The 16,974-nt window shown below is 42.1% G+C and overlaps 2 protein-coding genes across 2 annotated transcripts in view; one reads left to right on the top strand and one right to left on the bottom strand.

Annotated features, from left to right (window-relative positions):
- Positions 1 to 16,974, top strand: part of LOC139563633 (leucine-rich repeat transmembrane protein FLRT2-like) — a 47,232-nt gene that overhangs the window by 12,410 nt on the left and 17,848 nt on the right. The window lies entirely within an intron of this gene.
- LOC139563500 (uncharacterized) lies at positions 12,365 to 13,312 on the bottom strand. Its single transcript, XM_071382211.1, has one exon. It carries the CDS (start codon positions 13,310 to 13,312, stop codon positions 12,365 to 12,367), a length of 948 nt encoding a protein of 315 aa, XP_071238312.1.

Genomic DNA, 16,974 nt, shown 5'->3' with positions numbered 1-16,974 from the left:
CTGTTGAAAGATGACCATCATGCCCTGGGGTATTACTACCCACCTCTGCCAAGACGGACCCTGATGGGAAATGTGACTGGTACCCCCCCACACACACACACACACTCCCTCCTCCTTCTTTCCCTCCATTAAAAAAAAGCACAATACCTCTTCTTGTTTGAGGGATCTAGCTTCCAGCCAGCATGTGGATTAATAATACAAATACGGCTAAGCCCAGTGCCGCTTGTGTTGATGTGGAGAGAGACAGGAGACAGGAGGGTTATAGAGAGAGAGAGAGAGAGAGAGAGAGAGAGAGAGAGAGAGAGAGAGAGAGAGAGAGAGAACAACTGTAGAACACTAGTTAGCGCTAGAACAGTCTGCAGCACCCGGCCTCACCCTACTAGACTCTGAAGTCAAATGTTAACCGTTTGCAGATGATCTGGTGCTTCTGTTCCCAACCAAGGAGGGCCTACTGTAGCACCTACAGTGCATTCTGAAAAAAATCAGATCCCTTGACTTTTTCAAAATGTTCTTAGGTTACAGCCTTATTATAAAATTGACAAAAAACAATGTCTACACATCAATCTACACACAATACCCCATAATGATAAAGCAAAAACAGGTTTTTACATTTTTTACATTTTTATTTATTTTTGGAAATGTATATAAAAAAAGTGGAAATATCACATTTACATAAACATTCAGACCCTTTACTCAGTACTTTGTTGAATCACCTTCGGCAGCGAATACAGCCTCGAGTTTTCTTGGGTGTGATGCTACAAGCTTGGCACAACTGTATTTGGGAAGTTTCCTCCATTCTTCTCTGCAGATCCTCTCAAACTCTGTCAGGTTGGATGGGGAGCATTGCTGCACAACAATTTTCAGGTCTCTTTAGAGATGTTCGATCAGGTTCAAGTCCGGGCTCTGGCAGGGCCACTCAAGGACATTCATAGCCTTGTCCCAAAGCCACTCATACGTTGTTTTGGCTGTGTGCTTACGGTCGTTGTCCTGTTGATAGGTTAACCTTCTGCCCAGTCTGAGGTCCTGAGTGCTCTGGAGCAGGTTTTCATCAAGGATCTTGCTGTACTTTGCTCCGTTCATCTTTCCCTCAATCCTGACTAGTCTCCCAGTCACTGCCTCTGAAAAACATCCCCACAGCGTGATGCTGCCACCATCATGCTTCGCTAAAGGGATGGTGCCAGGTTTCCTCCAGATGTGACACTTGGCATTCAGGCCAAAGATTTCAATTTTGGTTTCATCAGACCAGAGAATCTTGTTTCTCATGGTCTTAGAGTATTTAGGTGCATTATGGTTAACTCCAAGCGAGATGTGATGTGCCTTTTACTGCGGAGTGGCTTCCGTCTTGCCACTCTACCATAAAATGCTGATTGGTGGAGTGCTGCAGAGATGGTTGTCTCTCTGGAAGGTTCTCCCATCTCCACAGAGGAACTCTAGAGCTCTGTCAGAGTGACCATCGGGTTCTTGATCACCTCCCTGATTAAAGTCCTCCTCTGACTGCTCAGTTTGGCCTGGCGGCCAGCTCTAGGAAGTCTTGGTGTTTCCAAACCTCTTCCATTTAAGAATGATGAAGGCCACTGTGCTCTTGGGGACCTTCAATGCTGCAGACATTTTTTGGTACCCTACCACAGATCTGTGCCTCAACACAATCCTGTCTTGGAGCTCTACAGACAATTCCTTTGACCTCATGGTTTGGTTTTTGCGCTGAAATGAACTGTCAACTGTCAACGGTATTGTGTGTAGATTGCTGAATATTTTTATTTATTTAATCAATTTTAGAATAAGGCTGTAACGTAACAAAATGTGAAAAAATGTCAAAGGGTCTGAATATTTTCCCGAAGGCACTGTATATCATCTGAACAAATTCTGTCAGACTTGGGCCCTGACAGTTAATGGTGTTCCAAAAAAGGTCCAGTTGCCAGGACAAAAAAATACAAATTCCACGAGAGACTGTTGCCCTAGAGCACACAAAAAAACTATATCTACCTGGGCCTAAACATCAGCACCACAGGTAACTTCCAAAAAGCTGTGAACGATCTGAGAGGCAAGGCAAGAAGGGTCTTTTAGGCCATGAAAAGGAACATAAAATTCAACATCCCAATTAGGATATTGCTTGAATCAGTTATAGAACCCATTGCCCTTTATGGTTGTGAAGTTTGGGGTCCAGTCACTAACAAAGAATTCACTAAAAGGAACAAACACCAAACTGAGGCTCTGCATGCAGAAGTTTGCAAAAACATACCCTGTGTTTAATGTAATGTAAAACAACAAATGATGCATGCAGAGCACAATTGTGATGATTCCCACTAATTATTAAAATCCAGAAAAGAGCTGTTAAATTCTACAACCACCTAAAAAGAAGTGATTCTCAAACCTTCCATAACAAAGCCCTCACCTACAGAGAGATGAACCTGGAGAAGAGTCCCCTCTGCCAGCTGGTATGGGGACTCGGCTTACAAACATACTCCACAGAGCGCCAGAACAGCAACACAATTAGACCCAACTAAATCATGAGAAAACAAAAAGATAATTACTTGACACATTGGAAAGAATCTACAAAAAAACTTAGCAAACTAGAATGCTATTTGGCCCTTAACAGCGAGTACACAGTGGCAGAATACCTGACCACTGTGACTGACCCAAAATTAAGGAAAGCTTTGACTATGTACAGACTCAGTGAGCATAGCCTTGCTATCGATCGGGCTCTCAAGAGAAGACAGGCTATGTGCACACTGCCACACAAAATGAATTGGAAACCGAGCAGCACTTATATACAGCACTATGTATGACCATATTAGAGACAACTATTTCCCTCAGATTACACAGACACACAAAGAATTTGAGAACAAATCCAATCTTGATAAAATCCCCTATCTATTGGGTGAAATACCACAGTGTGCAGTCACAGCAGCAAGATGTGTGACCTGTTGCCACAAGAAAAGGGCAACCAGTGGAACACAAATACCATACCTGGAGTAAATATAACCTATATTTATCTGTTTATTTGTTTTCCCTTTCATACTTCAACTATTTGCACATTGTTACAACACAGCCCATAATAACATTCAAAATCACTATATTATTTAAAAACTTTTGTGAGTGCAATGTTTACAGTACATTTTTATTTCCCTTTTGTTTCTTGTCTATATCACTTACTTTGGCAATGTAAACATACGTTTCCCATCCCAATAAAGCCCTTTGAACTTAATTGAATTTAGATTTATATATATAGAGAGAGAGAAAGAACACCATTGTAAATTCAACACATATTTATGCGAAATGTGAAATGTCAGAATAATAGTAGAGAGAATTATTTATTTAAGCTTTTATTTCTTTCATCACATTCCCAGTGGGTCAGAAGTTTACATACACTCAATTAGTATTTGGTAGCATTGCCTTTAAACGGTTTAACTTGGCTCAAACGTTTTGGAAAGCCTTCCACAAGCTTCCCACAATCAGTTGGGTGAATTGTGGCTAATTCCTCCTGACAGAGCTGGTGTAACTGAGTCAGGTTTGTAGGCCTCCTTGCTCACACACGCTTTTTCAGTTCTGTCCACAGATTTTCTATAGGATTGAGGTCAGGGCTTTGTGATGGCCACTCCAATACCTTGACTTTGTTGTCCTTAAGCCATTTTGCCACAACTTTGGAAGTATGCTTGGGGTCATTGTCCATTTGGAAGACCCATTTGCGACCAAGCTTTAGCTTCCTGACTGATGTCTTGAGATGTTGCTTCGAATATATCCACAACATTTTCCTTCCTCAAGGTTCTATCTATTTTGTGAAGTGCACCAGACCCTCCAGCAGCAAAGCACCCCCACAAGATGATGCTGCCACCCCCGTGCTTCACAGTTGGGATGGTGTTCTTCGGCTTGAAAGCCACCCCATTTTTCCTCCAAACATATCAATGGTCGTTATAGCCAAGCAGTTCTATTTTTGTTTCATCAGACCAGAGGACATTTCTCCAAAAAGTATGATCTTTGTCCCCATGTGCAGTTGCAAACTGTAGTCTGTCTTTTTATGGTAGTTTTGGAGCAGTGGCTTCTTCCTTGCTGAGCGGCCTTTCAGGTTATGTCTATATAGGACTTATTTTACTGTGGATAAAGATACTTTTGTACCTGTTTCCTCCAGCATCTTCACAAGGTCCTTTGCTGTTGTTCTGGGATTGATTTGCACTTTTTGCACCAATGTACATTAATCTCTAGGAGACAGAACACTTCTCCTTCCTTAGCGGTGTGTCTGCTGCTTGGTCCCATGGAGTTTATACTTGCATACTATTGTTTGTACAGATGAACGTGGTTCCTTCAGGTGTTTGGATATTGCTCCCAAGGATGAACCAAAACTATAGTTTGTTAAAAATAAATCTGTGGAGTGGTTGTGGAGTGGTTGAAAAACGAGTTCTAATGACTCCAACCTAAGTGTATGTAAACTTTTGACTTTAACAGTATATACATAATATGGCATTTGTAATGACTTTTTTCTTTTGGAACTTCTGTGAGTGTAATGTTTACTGTTCATTTTTATTGTTTATTTCACTTTTGTATATTATCTACTTCACTTGCTTTTGCAATGTTAACATATGTTTACCATGCCAATAAAGCCCCTTGAATTGATTTGAGAGAGAATGAGAGAACGAGAGAGATATGAGGGGCCTGTCTGCCTGCCTGTCTGTCTGCCTATCTGCCAGTCTGTCTGCCTGTCTGTCTACCTGTCTGCCTGCCTGTCTACATGTCTGCCTTTGATGCCTACTGTCAGACAGCCCAAATGTTATGTTCCCACTCCGCATGCAAAGATACAAGAAAAAGGCCATTCATTAAGATGTCCTTCTTGTTATAAGCCTGGCTATCAGTTGGATTGGACACAAGCCAATCCCTGACCCCAGGGGGAGTTTAGCAGGTCCCAGGAATGTGCTTTACCTGGGAATGTGGAGTTCTAGAATACCCCACCTGGAGTTGTCTGACAGTTCTACGGAATGCACAGAATTCAAGGACACATGGAACATAGAACACATGGAACACATCAAATAGCACCCTATTCCCTATATAGTGCACTACTTTTTTACCAGGGCCCATAGGTATCTGGTCAAAAGTAGTGCACTATGTAAGGTAATAGAGTGCTATTTGGGATGCAGGCCGTGCCTGAGGGGCGGCGCTGTGTTCCTTCCCGAACATGGCTAATGCATATCTGAAACAGTGCCCTCTCCGCTAGCCTTGAAATACAGTATGCAACATGCCACATGCCACATGCAATGAATTGGACAGTGCTATACTGTACATCTTGATTTATGAGTCAATTTCTCTGTTGGCTGGACTTTAATATGAAAGGCCTGGATTGTTTTGATGTATGGCTCGCTTTCTGTTGGCGTTGGACTGTCCATGTTTCAAATGTCAACTTCGCATTAACACATAAAGTAATTCACAATGTTCTGACAAGACTATCCCAGTGTAAATCCTCACCCCCTAATTCACCACCATGAAAATCATTATGGTTACAAAGAAGTAATTTTGTATTTTAGTTGGTTGTCCTTGATTCCATTTTTATATTGAATTTTGCGGTCATTGAACAGACTGTAATATTGCTCTCAAGCTAATCTATTTAATATATAAATAATTACAAAAACAAAACTTCGTGAAGCCCTTTCAGGAGCCCATTCTCTTGTGATTAAGGTAGGCTTGGGGCCTTTAAACACACATGTAAATGGTCTCTCTCGCCTCAGCTCCTGCAGCACTTTGGGGGCCTTAGGGGCGTTTACCGGGCCTGATAAATAATGATCGCGGAGGGCTGATTTCTTAATGCTGATGTATGAATCTGACGGGACAGGTGCTGGCTCCTCAGGTTCCTAATGCCAACGTAATTAATCTCATGTATCATGTGATTAACCTAAAGCCCAGGTAGAGTCCGGAACAGCCCAGAACAGCCCAGAACGCATGAATTATACAACGGTTACAAATCTCACTAAAAACAATTCCACATGTAGACACACACACACACACAAACACACACACATGTAGATAACCATGTGTCTCCATGATATGAATGTTTCTTTCATCTCCCTTTCCTAGAAGACGTGACTAGTCCTATGTCCAATATTTGTTGATTATTAGTTATAATACTTGTACTTTTCCTCGTGCAGAAGGATATGAGCCACATGTGATCCATTTGCAGCGGTATGCTTCCATTAATCTGGCGTGTGAGGTGGCAGCCTGGTGCTTGGTATTGTGCCACCTGAAGAAAAGTTACACAACATGGCCAAAAGTATGTGGACACTCCATCAAATAAGTGGATTTGGCTATTTCAGCCACACCTGTTGCTGACAGGTGTACATAATTGAGCAAACAGCCATTCAATCTCTACAGACAAACAGTGGCAGTAGAATGGCCTTACTGAAGAGATCAGTGACTTTCAATATGACACCATCATAGGATGACACCTTTCCAACAAGTCAGATCATCAAATGTCTGCCCTCCTAGAGCTGCCCCGGTCAACTGTAAGTGCTGTTATTGTGAGGTGGAAATGTCTAGGAGCAACAACGGCTCAGCTGCGAAGTGGTAGGCCACACAAGCTAACAGAACGGGTCCGCTTAGTGCTGAAGCGCGTAACGCGTAAAAATCGTCTGTCTTCGGTTGCAACACTACCGAGTTCCAAACTGCCTCTGGAAGCAACATCAGCACAAGAACTGTTCATCGGAAGCTTCATGAAATGTGTTCCATGGCCGAGCAGCCGCACACACAAGCCTAAGATCACCATGCGCAATGCCAAGCTTCAGCTGGAGTGGTGTAAAGCTCACCGTCATTGGACTCTGGAGCAGTGGAAACGCATTCTCTGGAATGATGATTCACACTTCACATTGTGGCAGTCCGACGGACAAATCTGGGTTTGGCAGATGTCAGGAGAACGCTACTTGCCCCAATGCAAAGTGCCAACTATAAAGTTTATTGGAGGAGGAATAATGTTCTGGGGCTGTTTTTTGTGATTCGGACTAGGACCCTTAGTTCCAGTGAATGGAAATCTTAATTTTACTGCACAGAATGACATTCTAGACGATTCTGTGCTTCCGACTTTGTGGTAACAGTTTGGGAAGGCCCTTTCTTGTTTCAGCATGACAATGCCCCTGTGCACTAAGCGAGGTCCATACAGAAATGGTTTGTCCAGATCGGTGTGGAAGAACTTGACTGGCCTGCACAGAGCCCTGACCTCAACCCCATCAAACACCTTTGGGATGAATTCGAACGCCGACTGCGAGCCAGGCCTAATCGCCCAACATAGGTGCCTGACCTCACTAATGCTCTTGTGGCTTAATGGAAGCAAGTCCCTGCAGCAATGTTCCAACATCGTGTGGAAAGCCATCCCAGACGAGTGGGGGCTATTATAGAAGCAAAGGGGGGACCACATCCATATTACAGTTTTTCCCAATTCTTTAACACACGTTTTGCTGAAACTACATCTCATGTACTCAAAACTCTAAACACAAAACAGTTAGCCAATTTCCCTAAACCCCACAGAGATCTTGCATAATGAAACACAACAATCAAAATCATGTACTCTCTGTTCAAAATGAAACACTGGATACAAATGAGACACACACACATCAAATGAATCTAACTTAGCGACAACCGAGATCACACTAATACGACATTCAAAACACTACTATTAAAACCTATTTAAGTGTAAAGACTAAGATTGTGTTGTTATACTGTTTATTGTTTTTGTACTCAAACAAGAAAGGAACACAAATGCAAAAATGTAAGTTTTATATTTCAACATCATTCAATACATGTCAAACAGCAAGCACACATACAGTAAAAATGCAAACATATAGTAAATATGTTTTTCATATGCAAAGGAAGACAAATAGACCTATTTGTACTACTGTACTGTATGTTAGATGAATTGTAGGGAATACATTTTTAAAAAACTGTCCAAATACAGTAAAATCTAAATCATCAAGAAACAAATACTCCACTGTGAAAACAAAATCAGTCAATGTATGTCGTTTTGGTCCGGCCACAAATTTTCATCAACATCGTGGTTGATATTCTCCTTTGCCAGACAGCGGGGAAATATCTTCTGACATGATGCATCTACCCCTGACAGGACTGTCACCACAGGCCTCCTCAATTGACTGGAGAAGGGCCATAGGTTCATGGGGTTTTGCGATACACCTTCCATCGCTGAAAACAACTCCTCAATGGGGTTGAGAATATGGAATATGGTGGGAGATAGAGAATTGTAAACCTGGGATGGTCATGGAACCAGTTGCAGACCTGAGCAGCCAGATGGAAACTCACGTTGTCCCAAATTAGAACATACATTTGCTGCTCAGGATCACTTGGCCATCTCTGCTCTGGCTGAAAAAGATTGTCATGTAAGGAGTTCAGGAAATGAAGGAGATGGGCAGTGTTGTATGGTCCAAGGGTGGCATGGAGGTGGAAGGACCCCATTGTGGCTCATAGCTGCGCATATGGTGACATTACCTCCGGCGCTGGCCAGGTACCTCAATAATGGCACGTTGACCAATGATGCTCCTTCTTCTCCTCCTCCTCTTCGCTAAATTGAATCTTGCCTTCTCTATGAATATGAGTTCATGTGGGATGGGACGTACATCCAAATCAAATGGTTACAACAGGTGTAGACCTTAACGTGAAATGATTACATATAAGCCCTTCACCAACAATGCAGTTCAAGAAATAGAGTTAAGAAAATATTTACTATATTAACTACAGTAAATAACAATATTAAAAGTAACACAATGAAATAACAATAATGAGGCTATATACAGGGGGTATCGGTAAAGAGTCGATGTGCGGGGGTACAGGTTAGTTGAGGTAATTTGTACATGTAGGTAGGGGTAAAGCAGAAGCAGTGTAAAAACAAAGAGGGGGGGGGTATCAATGTAAACAGTCAGGGTGGCCATTTGATTAATCGTTCAGCAGTCTTATGGCTTGGGTGTAGAAGCTGTTAGGAGCCTTTTTGACCTAGTGCTCCGCTACCGCTTGCCGTGCGGTAGAATAGAGAACAGTCCATGACTTGGGTGACTAGAGTCTTTGACCAAATTCTTTTGCCTGCCTCTTACACCGCCTAATACATAAGTCCTGGATAGAAGGAAGCTTGGCCCCATTGATGTACTAGTCCGTACGCACTACCCTCTGTCGGATGGTGAGCAGTTGCCACACCAGGCGGTGATTCAACCGGTCAGGGTGTTCTCGATGGTGCAGCTGTAGAACTTTTTGACAATCTGGTGACACACGCCAAATCTTTTCAGTCTCCTGAGGGGGAAAAGTTGTTGTCGTGCCATCTTCATGATTTTCTTGGTGTGTGGACCATGATAGTTTGTTGGAGGTGTGGACACCAAGGAAGTTGAAACTCTCGACCCGCTCCACTACAGCCCCATCGATGTGAATCCTTTTCCTGTAGTCCACGATCAGTTCCTTTGTCTTGCTCACATTGAGGGAGAGGTTGTTGTTCTGGCACCACACTGCCAGGTCTCTGACCTCCTCCCTATAGGCTGTATCATCATCGTCGCTGATCAGGCTTACCACTTTTGTGTTGTCAGCAAACTTGATGATGGTGTTGGAATCGTGCTTGGCCACGCAGTCGTGGGTGAACTGGGAGTACAGGAGGGGATGAAGCACGCACCCCTGAGGGTGCCCCCGTGTTGAGGATCATCGTGGAAGATGTGATGTTGCCTACCTTTTCCACCTCGGGGCAGCTCGTCAGGTAGTCCAGGATCCAGTTGCAGAGGGAGGTGTTTAGTCCCAGGGTCCTTAGCTTAGTGATGAGCTTTGTGGGCACTATGGTGTTGAATGCTGAGCTGTAGTCAATGAACCGGTTGCTGTCTTTTTCTGTGGCTAACCAACTAGGATCGGAATTTAACAATTGTATTCATATTTACAGATGGCATACAAGGTTGTTATTAAGGCACATGAAAGTTCACATGTTCCAGAAGGCATTTTTGCCCCCCAAAAAACGAATTTTGATGAAAAAAAAACATTTTGTTCAAATGGCTCTCGTATGAAGAAGTGACCCACGACGTATGCCCAGTTTCTTGAAACAGGTCACATATTTTCTGTGTTGTCGTTCAGCCACGACTCGTGAAACATAAGATATTACAGTTTTTAATGTCCTGTTGGTAGGAAAGTCTCGAATGGAGATCATCCAGTTTATTCTCCAGTGATTGCACGTTGACCAAGAGAATGGATGGTAGAGCTAGGTTACCCACTCGCCGACGAATTCTCACAAGGCACACCGATCTCCGACCCCTGTATTTCTGTATTTTCTTCATGCGAATGACAGGGATTTGGGCCTGGTCTCGGAGAAGCAGACTATCCTACCAATGGGACAAACTTCTTAAGACTAGTCGTCTCGCTAGCGGGACACCTGTCGACAATGTCCAGTGAAATTGGATGGTGCACAATTCAAATAAATAATCATAATATTAAACATTTATGAACATACAAGTATCTTATATTGTTTAAAAGCTGAGATTTTTGTTAATCTAACTGTGTTGTCCGATTTACAATAGGGAAAGCATACCATGCGATTGTTTGAGGACGGCGCCCCACATCAACATATTTTTCAACCAGCACAGGTTTCATAAAATTACAAATGGCGATTAAATAAATCACTTACTTTGAAAATCTTCCTCTGTTTGCAATCTCAAGGGCCCCAGCTACAACATGAATGGTCGTTTTGTTAGATAAAATCCTTCTTTATATCCCAAAAAGTCAGTGTACTTGGCGCCATCGATTTCAGTAATCCACTCGTTCAACATGCAGACAAAGGATTCCAAAACGCTATTGCTGAACTTTGTTCAAACAAGTCAAACTACATTTCTATTTAATCCTCAGCTATCCTAAAATGTAAATAAACTATAATATTTCATACGGAAAGAAGTATGTTCAATAGAAAAGTAAAATTAGCGCTCCTCTTCACCTTGCGCCGACAGACTGATTTTCCACTGGAACTCTTTGTACCAAAACTCCAAATTCATCCTCGTTTTGGAAGAAACAAGCCTGAAACAAAGACTGTTGACATCTAGTGGAAGCCATATGAATTGCAATCTCGGGAGCTAGAATTGCATAGCTTTCCATTAGAAGAGCCTGGGACCTTGGATTTTTGCATACCACATCAATTGTGTTATAGTCGCATACATTATTTTAACATTTCTACAAACTTCAACGTGTTTTCTATCCAATGCTACCAATTATATGCATATCCTGGCTTCTGAGCCTGAGTAACAGGCAGTTTACTTTTGGCACGTCAGTCAGGCGGAATTTCAGGAAAATAGACCTAACCCTAAGAAGTAAAAAAAGAAATAATATCCTATGTTTCACTGAGTCGTGACTGAACAAGGACATGGATAATATACCGTTGGCTGGGTTTTCCCTCTATTGGCAAGACAGAACAGCAACCTCCGGTAAGACGAGGGGTGGTGGTCTGTGTCTATTTGTCAATAACAGCTGATGTGCCATCTCTAATATTAAGAAAGTCTTGAGGTTATGCTCGCTTGAGGTAGAGTACCTCATGATAAGCTGTAGACCACACTATGTTTAGGAGCACGTAAAACGGCTGCCGTCCCCTCTGGCACCATTATGTCTGTCTCCATGATTCTCTGAAATGAGAGTAAATACTGTAATTACTGTAAAGTTCACTGGCAACATCAATGAGTCTCTAATGTTTCAAGAGTGTAATAATAGTACATTACTTGCACATATTCATACTGTTTATCCTTCACTCTTTGGGAATTCCTTTCTTCCGGAGATGGTGTTTCTTAAGGATGCGGGCGATGGTTGATAAGCTCACTGTGATGTTATGGAAGATGGCAGGGTTTTCAATAATCTGTTGTTGGATTTTTCGGTGTTTTATTGCATTATTTTCAACTACCATTTGCACAATGGCAGCCCCCAGTTTGTCTGTAAATAGACACGTGGTGGTCGTCTTTCAGCTTAACAAATAAAAATAGCATACAGTACAGTAAACACTACATTAATACAGTATACTAGATAAACATGTTACAAAGTAGTACAGCTCCCAAATTCATACAGTAATACATTAAACATTTACTTTGTTTCTCCTTACAGTATGTATTGGAATCTACAGCCTTTACTGTGCTTTACGTTGTTCTACTGTCAAGTAGTAAAAGTAGTAGAGAGGTCCATCGTCTGCAGTACATACTGTACCTCTTCTCATTGTGGAACGTCTGGATGATGGATGCTACGGTGAAGCGGCTCAGATTGGGCCGCACTCTCTGCCCAGCCTCTCTAAAGGTCAAACCATGCTTGACCACATTGTCCACCATAGTCGCCAGAATTTCATCAGAGAATACTCTCCTTGTTCTTGGTCTACCTCCACCTCCACCCCCACCTCTTCCTACACCTCTACCTCTACCCCTACTTCTCTCCGCCAAGTTTGCTTCCAAACACAGGAGTACTCACCTGTGGCCTTTTTATCAGAGTACTCACCTGTGGCCTTTTTATCAGAGTACTCACCTGTGGCCTTTTTATCAGAGTTCTCACCTGTGGCCTTTTTATCAGAGTACTCACCTGTGGCCTTTTTATCAGAGTACTCACTTGTGGCCTTTTTATCAGAGTACTCACCTGTGGCCTTTTTATCAGAGTACTCACCTGTGGCCTTTTTATCAGAGTACTCACCTGTGGCCTTTTTATCAGAGTACTCACCTGTGGCCTTTTTATCAGAGTACTCACCTGTGGCCTTTTTATCAGAGTACTCACCTGTGGCCTTTTTATCAGAGTACTCACCTGTGGCCTTTTTATCAGAGTACTCACCTGTGGCCTTTTTATCAGAGTACTCACCTGTGGCCTTTTTATCAGAGTACTCACCTGTGGCCTTTTTATCAGAGTACTCACCTGTGGCCTTTTTATCAGAGTACTCACCTGTGGCCTTTTTATCAGAGTACTCACCTGTGGCCTTTTTATCAGAGTACTCACCTGTGGCCTTTTTATCAGAGTACTCACCTGTGGCCTTTTTATCAGAGTACTCACCTGTGGCCTTTTTATCAGAGTACTCACCTGTGGCCTTTTTATCAGAGTACTCACCTGTGGCCTTTTTATCAGAGTACTCACCTGTGGCCTTTTTATCAGAGTACTCACCTGTGGCCTTTTTATCAGAGTACTCACCTGTGGCCTTTTTATCAGAGTACTCACCTGTGGCCTTTTTATCAGAGTACTCACCTGTGGCCTTTTTATCAGAGTACTCACCTGTGGCCTTTTTATCAGAGTACTCACCTGTGGCCTTTTTATCAGAGTACTCACCTGTGGCCTTTTTATCAGAGTACTCACCTGTGGCCTTTTTATCCATACCAAAGGTCTGATTACAAAGTGAACATTTACACAGTTAGTGTTTGCACATGTGCAGGGTGAAAGTGATCAATTGGACATTGAGCTTAGCTTGTTGAAGAGTGTTGCTTTTCATTTGCACACAAGAGATTTTGGTCGTGAAGGTTGTGCCAAAGGTAGAGAATTGTGTGTTGTGTTTTGCCAAATGTTTGTTATAGAATTGCAATCTGAGTGTAAAGCAAAACATGTGCTAGTTGTATTGCAGATTTGGTTTATGTTCTACTAAATGAGTTACAGGTTTGGGTCATTGTGCCTCATGGGCCAGTTTTAGTGTGTAAACAATTGGGAAAAACTGGTGGCAGGTGTCCACATACTTTTGTCCATGTAGTGTATCTCTTCAGGTCCAACCCTCTAGTAAATAATGATATAAAGCAAAAAAAGATTCCTGTTCTTTATGCCTTACAAACCGTCACCCACTGGCCTAGCTGAAGATGAAAGAATATATATGTTATTTAGCTGTGTTGATCCTGGATAGTCTTTATGTTGTGTTGATCCTGGATCGTCATGAGGCTATGTTGATCCTGGATAGTCTTTATGTTGTGTTGATCCTGGATCGTCATGAGGCTGTGTTGATCCTGGATCTTCATGAGGCTGTGTTGATCCTGGATCTTCATGAGGCTGTGTTGATCCTGGAACGATCGTCATGTAGCTGTGGTGAAGTTAAGACCAACGCTGCCAAGAATGTTACTGTGGAACTTTGAGTAATGGATCTACTGTATTACTCTAACTGTGTGTGGTTAAATTAATTAATTGTGAGTTGGGCTGAGAAGAGAGCAATATGTTTGTTGATTTTTCTTTTTTCTCTCTCTCATGCTGGTGATGGTATAGTGTCAGTCAGAACACAAATTGTCCTTCCAACTGCACAGCTGGGGTAGACTGAGCAGGCTTTTACTGCTCTACTGACGTCATATGGAACATGGAATGAAAAATGATTTATTTACAAACCATCAGGTTGTCTTCCCTCTGACTCTTTGTAACAACATAGTTCTGAAGAGCTCCACGTTTCGTTGCACGACAGTGAGAATAGATTTGGAAGTAGGAAGCGTGGTGGACAGTTGCCTGAGAGAGTTGTAACAGTTGAATGGAATCTAGAATCTGAGGACTACATCCCAAATGTTCCAAATCTGAGTTCTGCATCCCAAATGTCACCCTATTCCCTATATAGTACACTAGTTTTAGAACTAACCAGTCATATGAATCAGACTGGATCAAGAAGAAAGGAAAGAACAGCATGTCAGAGAAGATAAAACCCCATCTAGAGTCTAATGACGAACTGGTGCATCAATCTAAGTAATATAATAAAAACTTCCCCATCAAAATCTGTCAGCTAGAGATATCTGTTTTATTGCATGGGCTGCAACTCAATCAACAGCATCCGCCGATGTCGCCGTTCTGCATCTGCGGTGGAAAGTGGCAGAGCTACAGCGCTGTCTGTCAGAATAAGTATTCTCACGGAAACATCTGCGGCCTACAAAGTAATTCTACCTTTCTTTAGATAGGGGAGACAGTCACAAAAACGATGTTGTTCTCCATTTTGCTCTATGTGAATTGTCTGAAGGTAAGCCATACAAATCAATGAAGTATGGAGGTAGTTTTGTGCAAACAAAGATAAGGGGTTAAATATGTGTAAGTATATACAGTACCAGTCAAAAGTTTGGACACACCTACTAATTCCAGGGTTGTTCTTTATTTTAACTATTTTATACATTGTAGAATAATAATGAAGACATCAAAACTATGAAATAACACATATGAAATCACGTAGTAACCAAAACATATTTTATATTTTAAATTCTTCAAAGTAGCCACCCCTTGCCTTGATGACAGCTTTGCATACTCTTGGCATTCTCTCAACCAGCTTCACCTGGAATGCATTTCCAACAGTCTTGAAGAAGTTCCCACATATGCGTAGGACTTGATGGCTGTTTTTCCTTCAATCTGCGGTCCAACTCATCCCAAACCATCTCAATTGGGTTGAGGTTGGGTGATTGTGGAGGCCAGGTCATCTGACGCAGCACTCCAGTGCTCTGCTTCTTGGAAAAATTGCCCCCACACAGCCTGGAGGTGTGTTTTGGGTCATTGTCCTGTTAAAAAACAAATGATAGCCCCACTAAGCGCAAACCAGATGGGATGGCGTATCGCTGCAGAATGCTGTGGTAGCCATGCTGGTTAAGTGTGCCTTGAATTCTAAATAAATCACTGACAGTGTCACCAGCAAAGCACCTCTACACCTCCTTCTCCATGCTTTAACGTGGGAACCACACATGCGGAGATCATCCGTTCACCTACTCCGCGTCTCGTAAAGACACGGCGGTTGCAACCAAAAATCTCAAATTTTGACTCATCAGACCAAAGGACAGATTTCCACTGGTCTAATCTCCATTGCTCGTGTCTCTTGGCCCAAGCAAGTCTCTACTTTTTATTAGTGTCCTTTAGTAGTGGTTTCTTTGCAGCAATTCGACCATAAAGGCCTGATTCACGCAGTCTCCTCTAAACAGTTGATGTTGAGATGTGTCTGTTACTTGAACTCTGTGAAGCTTTTATTTGGGCTGCAATCTGAGATGCAGTTAATTGCAGATTTCTGAGGCTGGTAAATCTTATTCTCTGCAGCAGCGATAACTCCAGGTCTTCCTTTCCTGTGGCGGTCCTCATGAGAGCCAGTTTCATCATAGCTCTTGATGATTTTTGCAACTGCACTTGAAGAAACTTTCAAAGTTCTTGAAATGTTCCGTATTGACTGACCTTCATGTCTTAAAGTAATGACGGACTGTCATTTCTCTTTGCTTATTTGAGCTGTTCTTGCCATTATATGGACTTTGTCATTTACCAAACTTATTGGCTCAAACGCATTAAGAAGGAAAGAAATTCCACAAATTAAAACTTCTTTGGGAAAGCCCACTTTTTTTCAACATTCGCCTAAATGACAAACCCAAATCTAACTACCTGTAGCTCAGGCCCTGAAGCAAGGATATGCACATTCTTGGTACGATTTGAAAGGAAACACTTTGAAGTTTGTGGAAATATGAATTGAATGTAGGAGAATATAACACAATAGATCTGGTAGAAGAAAATACCACCATCTTTGAAATGCAACAGAAAGGTCCGTGTTCCAGCCATCACTCTGGTTGTAATTCCGATGGTGTCCACAAGATGGAAGCAGTGTATGTGCAAAGTGTCAGATGGATAACTTGAAGTATGAGTGAACTTCATGACATTTAGTGTGAAGTCACCCAGATAGATTTGGGCAAATCATGAAGGAGACAGTTGCATTCATATTACATTTTTCTGCAAGAATATTGTAAAATCTGTATACTTGGACTTTGATTGAGCTTTTACAGTATTAGTAGCCATATTATAAGTTCAACATTTGCAAAACAACCAGTTTTCATAACTTCGTAACTCTGAATATTCTTATAATTTTTATCCAAAAGGAAAAGGCATGCTGTCATACAAGGTTAGTAGCTACATTTTACGACAGATTAAAGGTTTCCAGATACTCCCGTAAAGCCCAGCTCATTGGCTATCTAGCTAACTTTGTCATTGGCGTGCCATGAAGGCATCGCTCTCTGACCAAATATGGTGTCCTATAGGATATCCTACACCCCTAATGATAGAGTGAAGTCT

Source organism: Salvelinus alpinus, chromosome 34 (genome assembly GCF_045679555.1).
Source record: "Salvelinus alpinus chromosome 34, SLU_Salpinus.1, whole genome shotgun sequence".
Lineage (NCBI taxonomy): Eukaryota > Metazoa > Chordata > Actinopteri > Salmoniformes > Salmonidae > Salvelinus > Salvelinus alpinus.
Note: the sequence above shows the minus strand (reverse complement) of the source record. Positions and strands in the feature narration are given on the sequence as shown.

Bases quoted from the DNA above. Each gene is read 5' to 3' on its own strand.
- LOC139563500 (XM_071382211.1), bottom strand. From the start codon at position 13,312: ATGGATAAAAAGGCCACAGGTGAGTACTCTGATAAAAAGGCCACAGGT.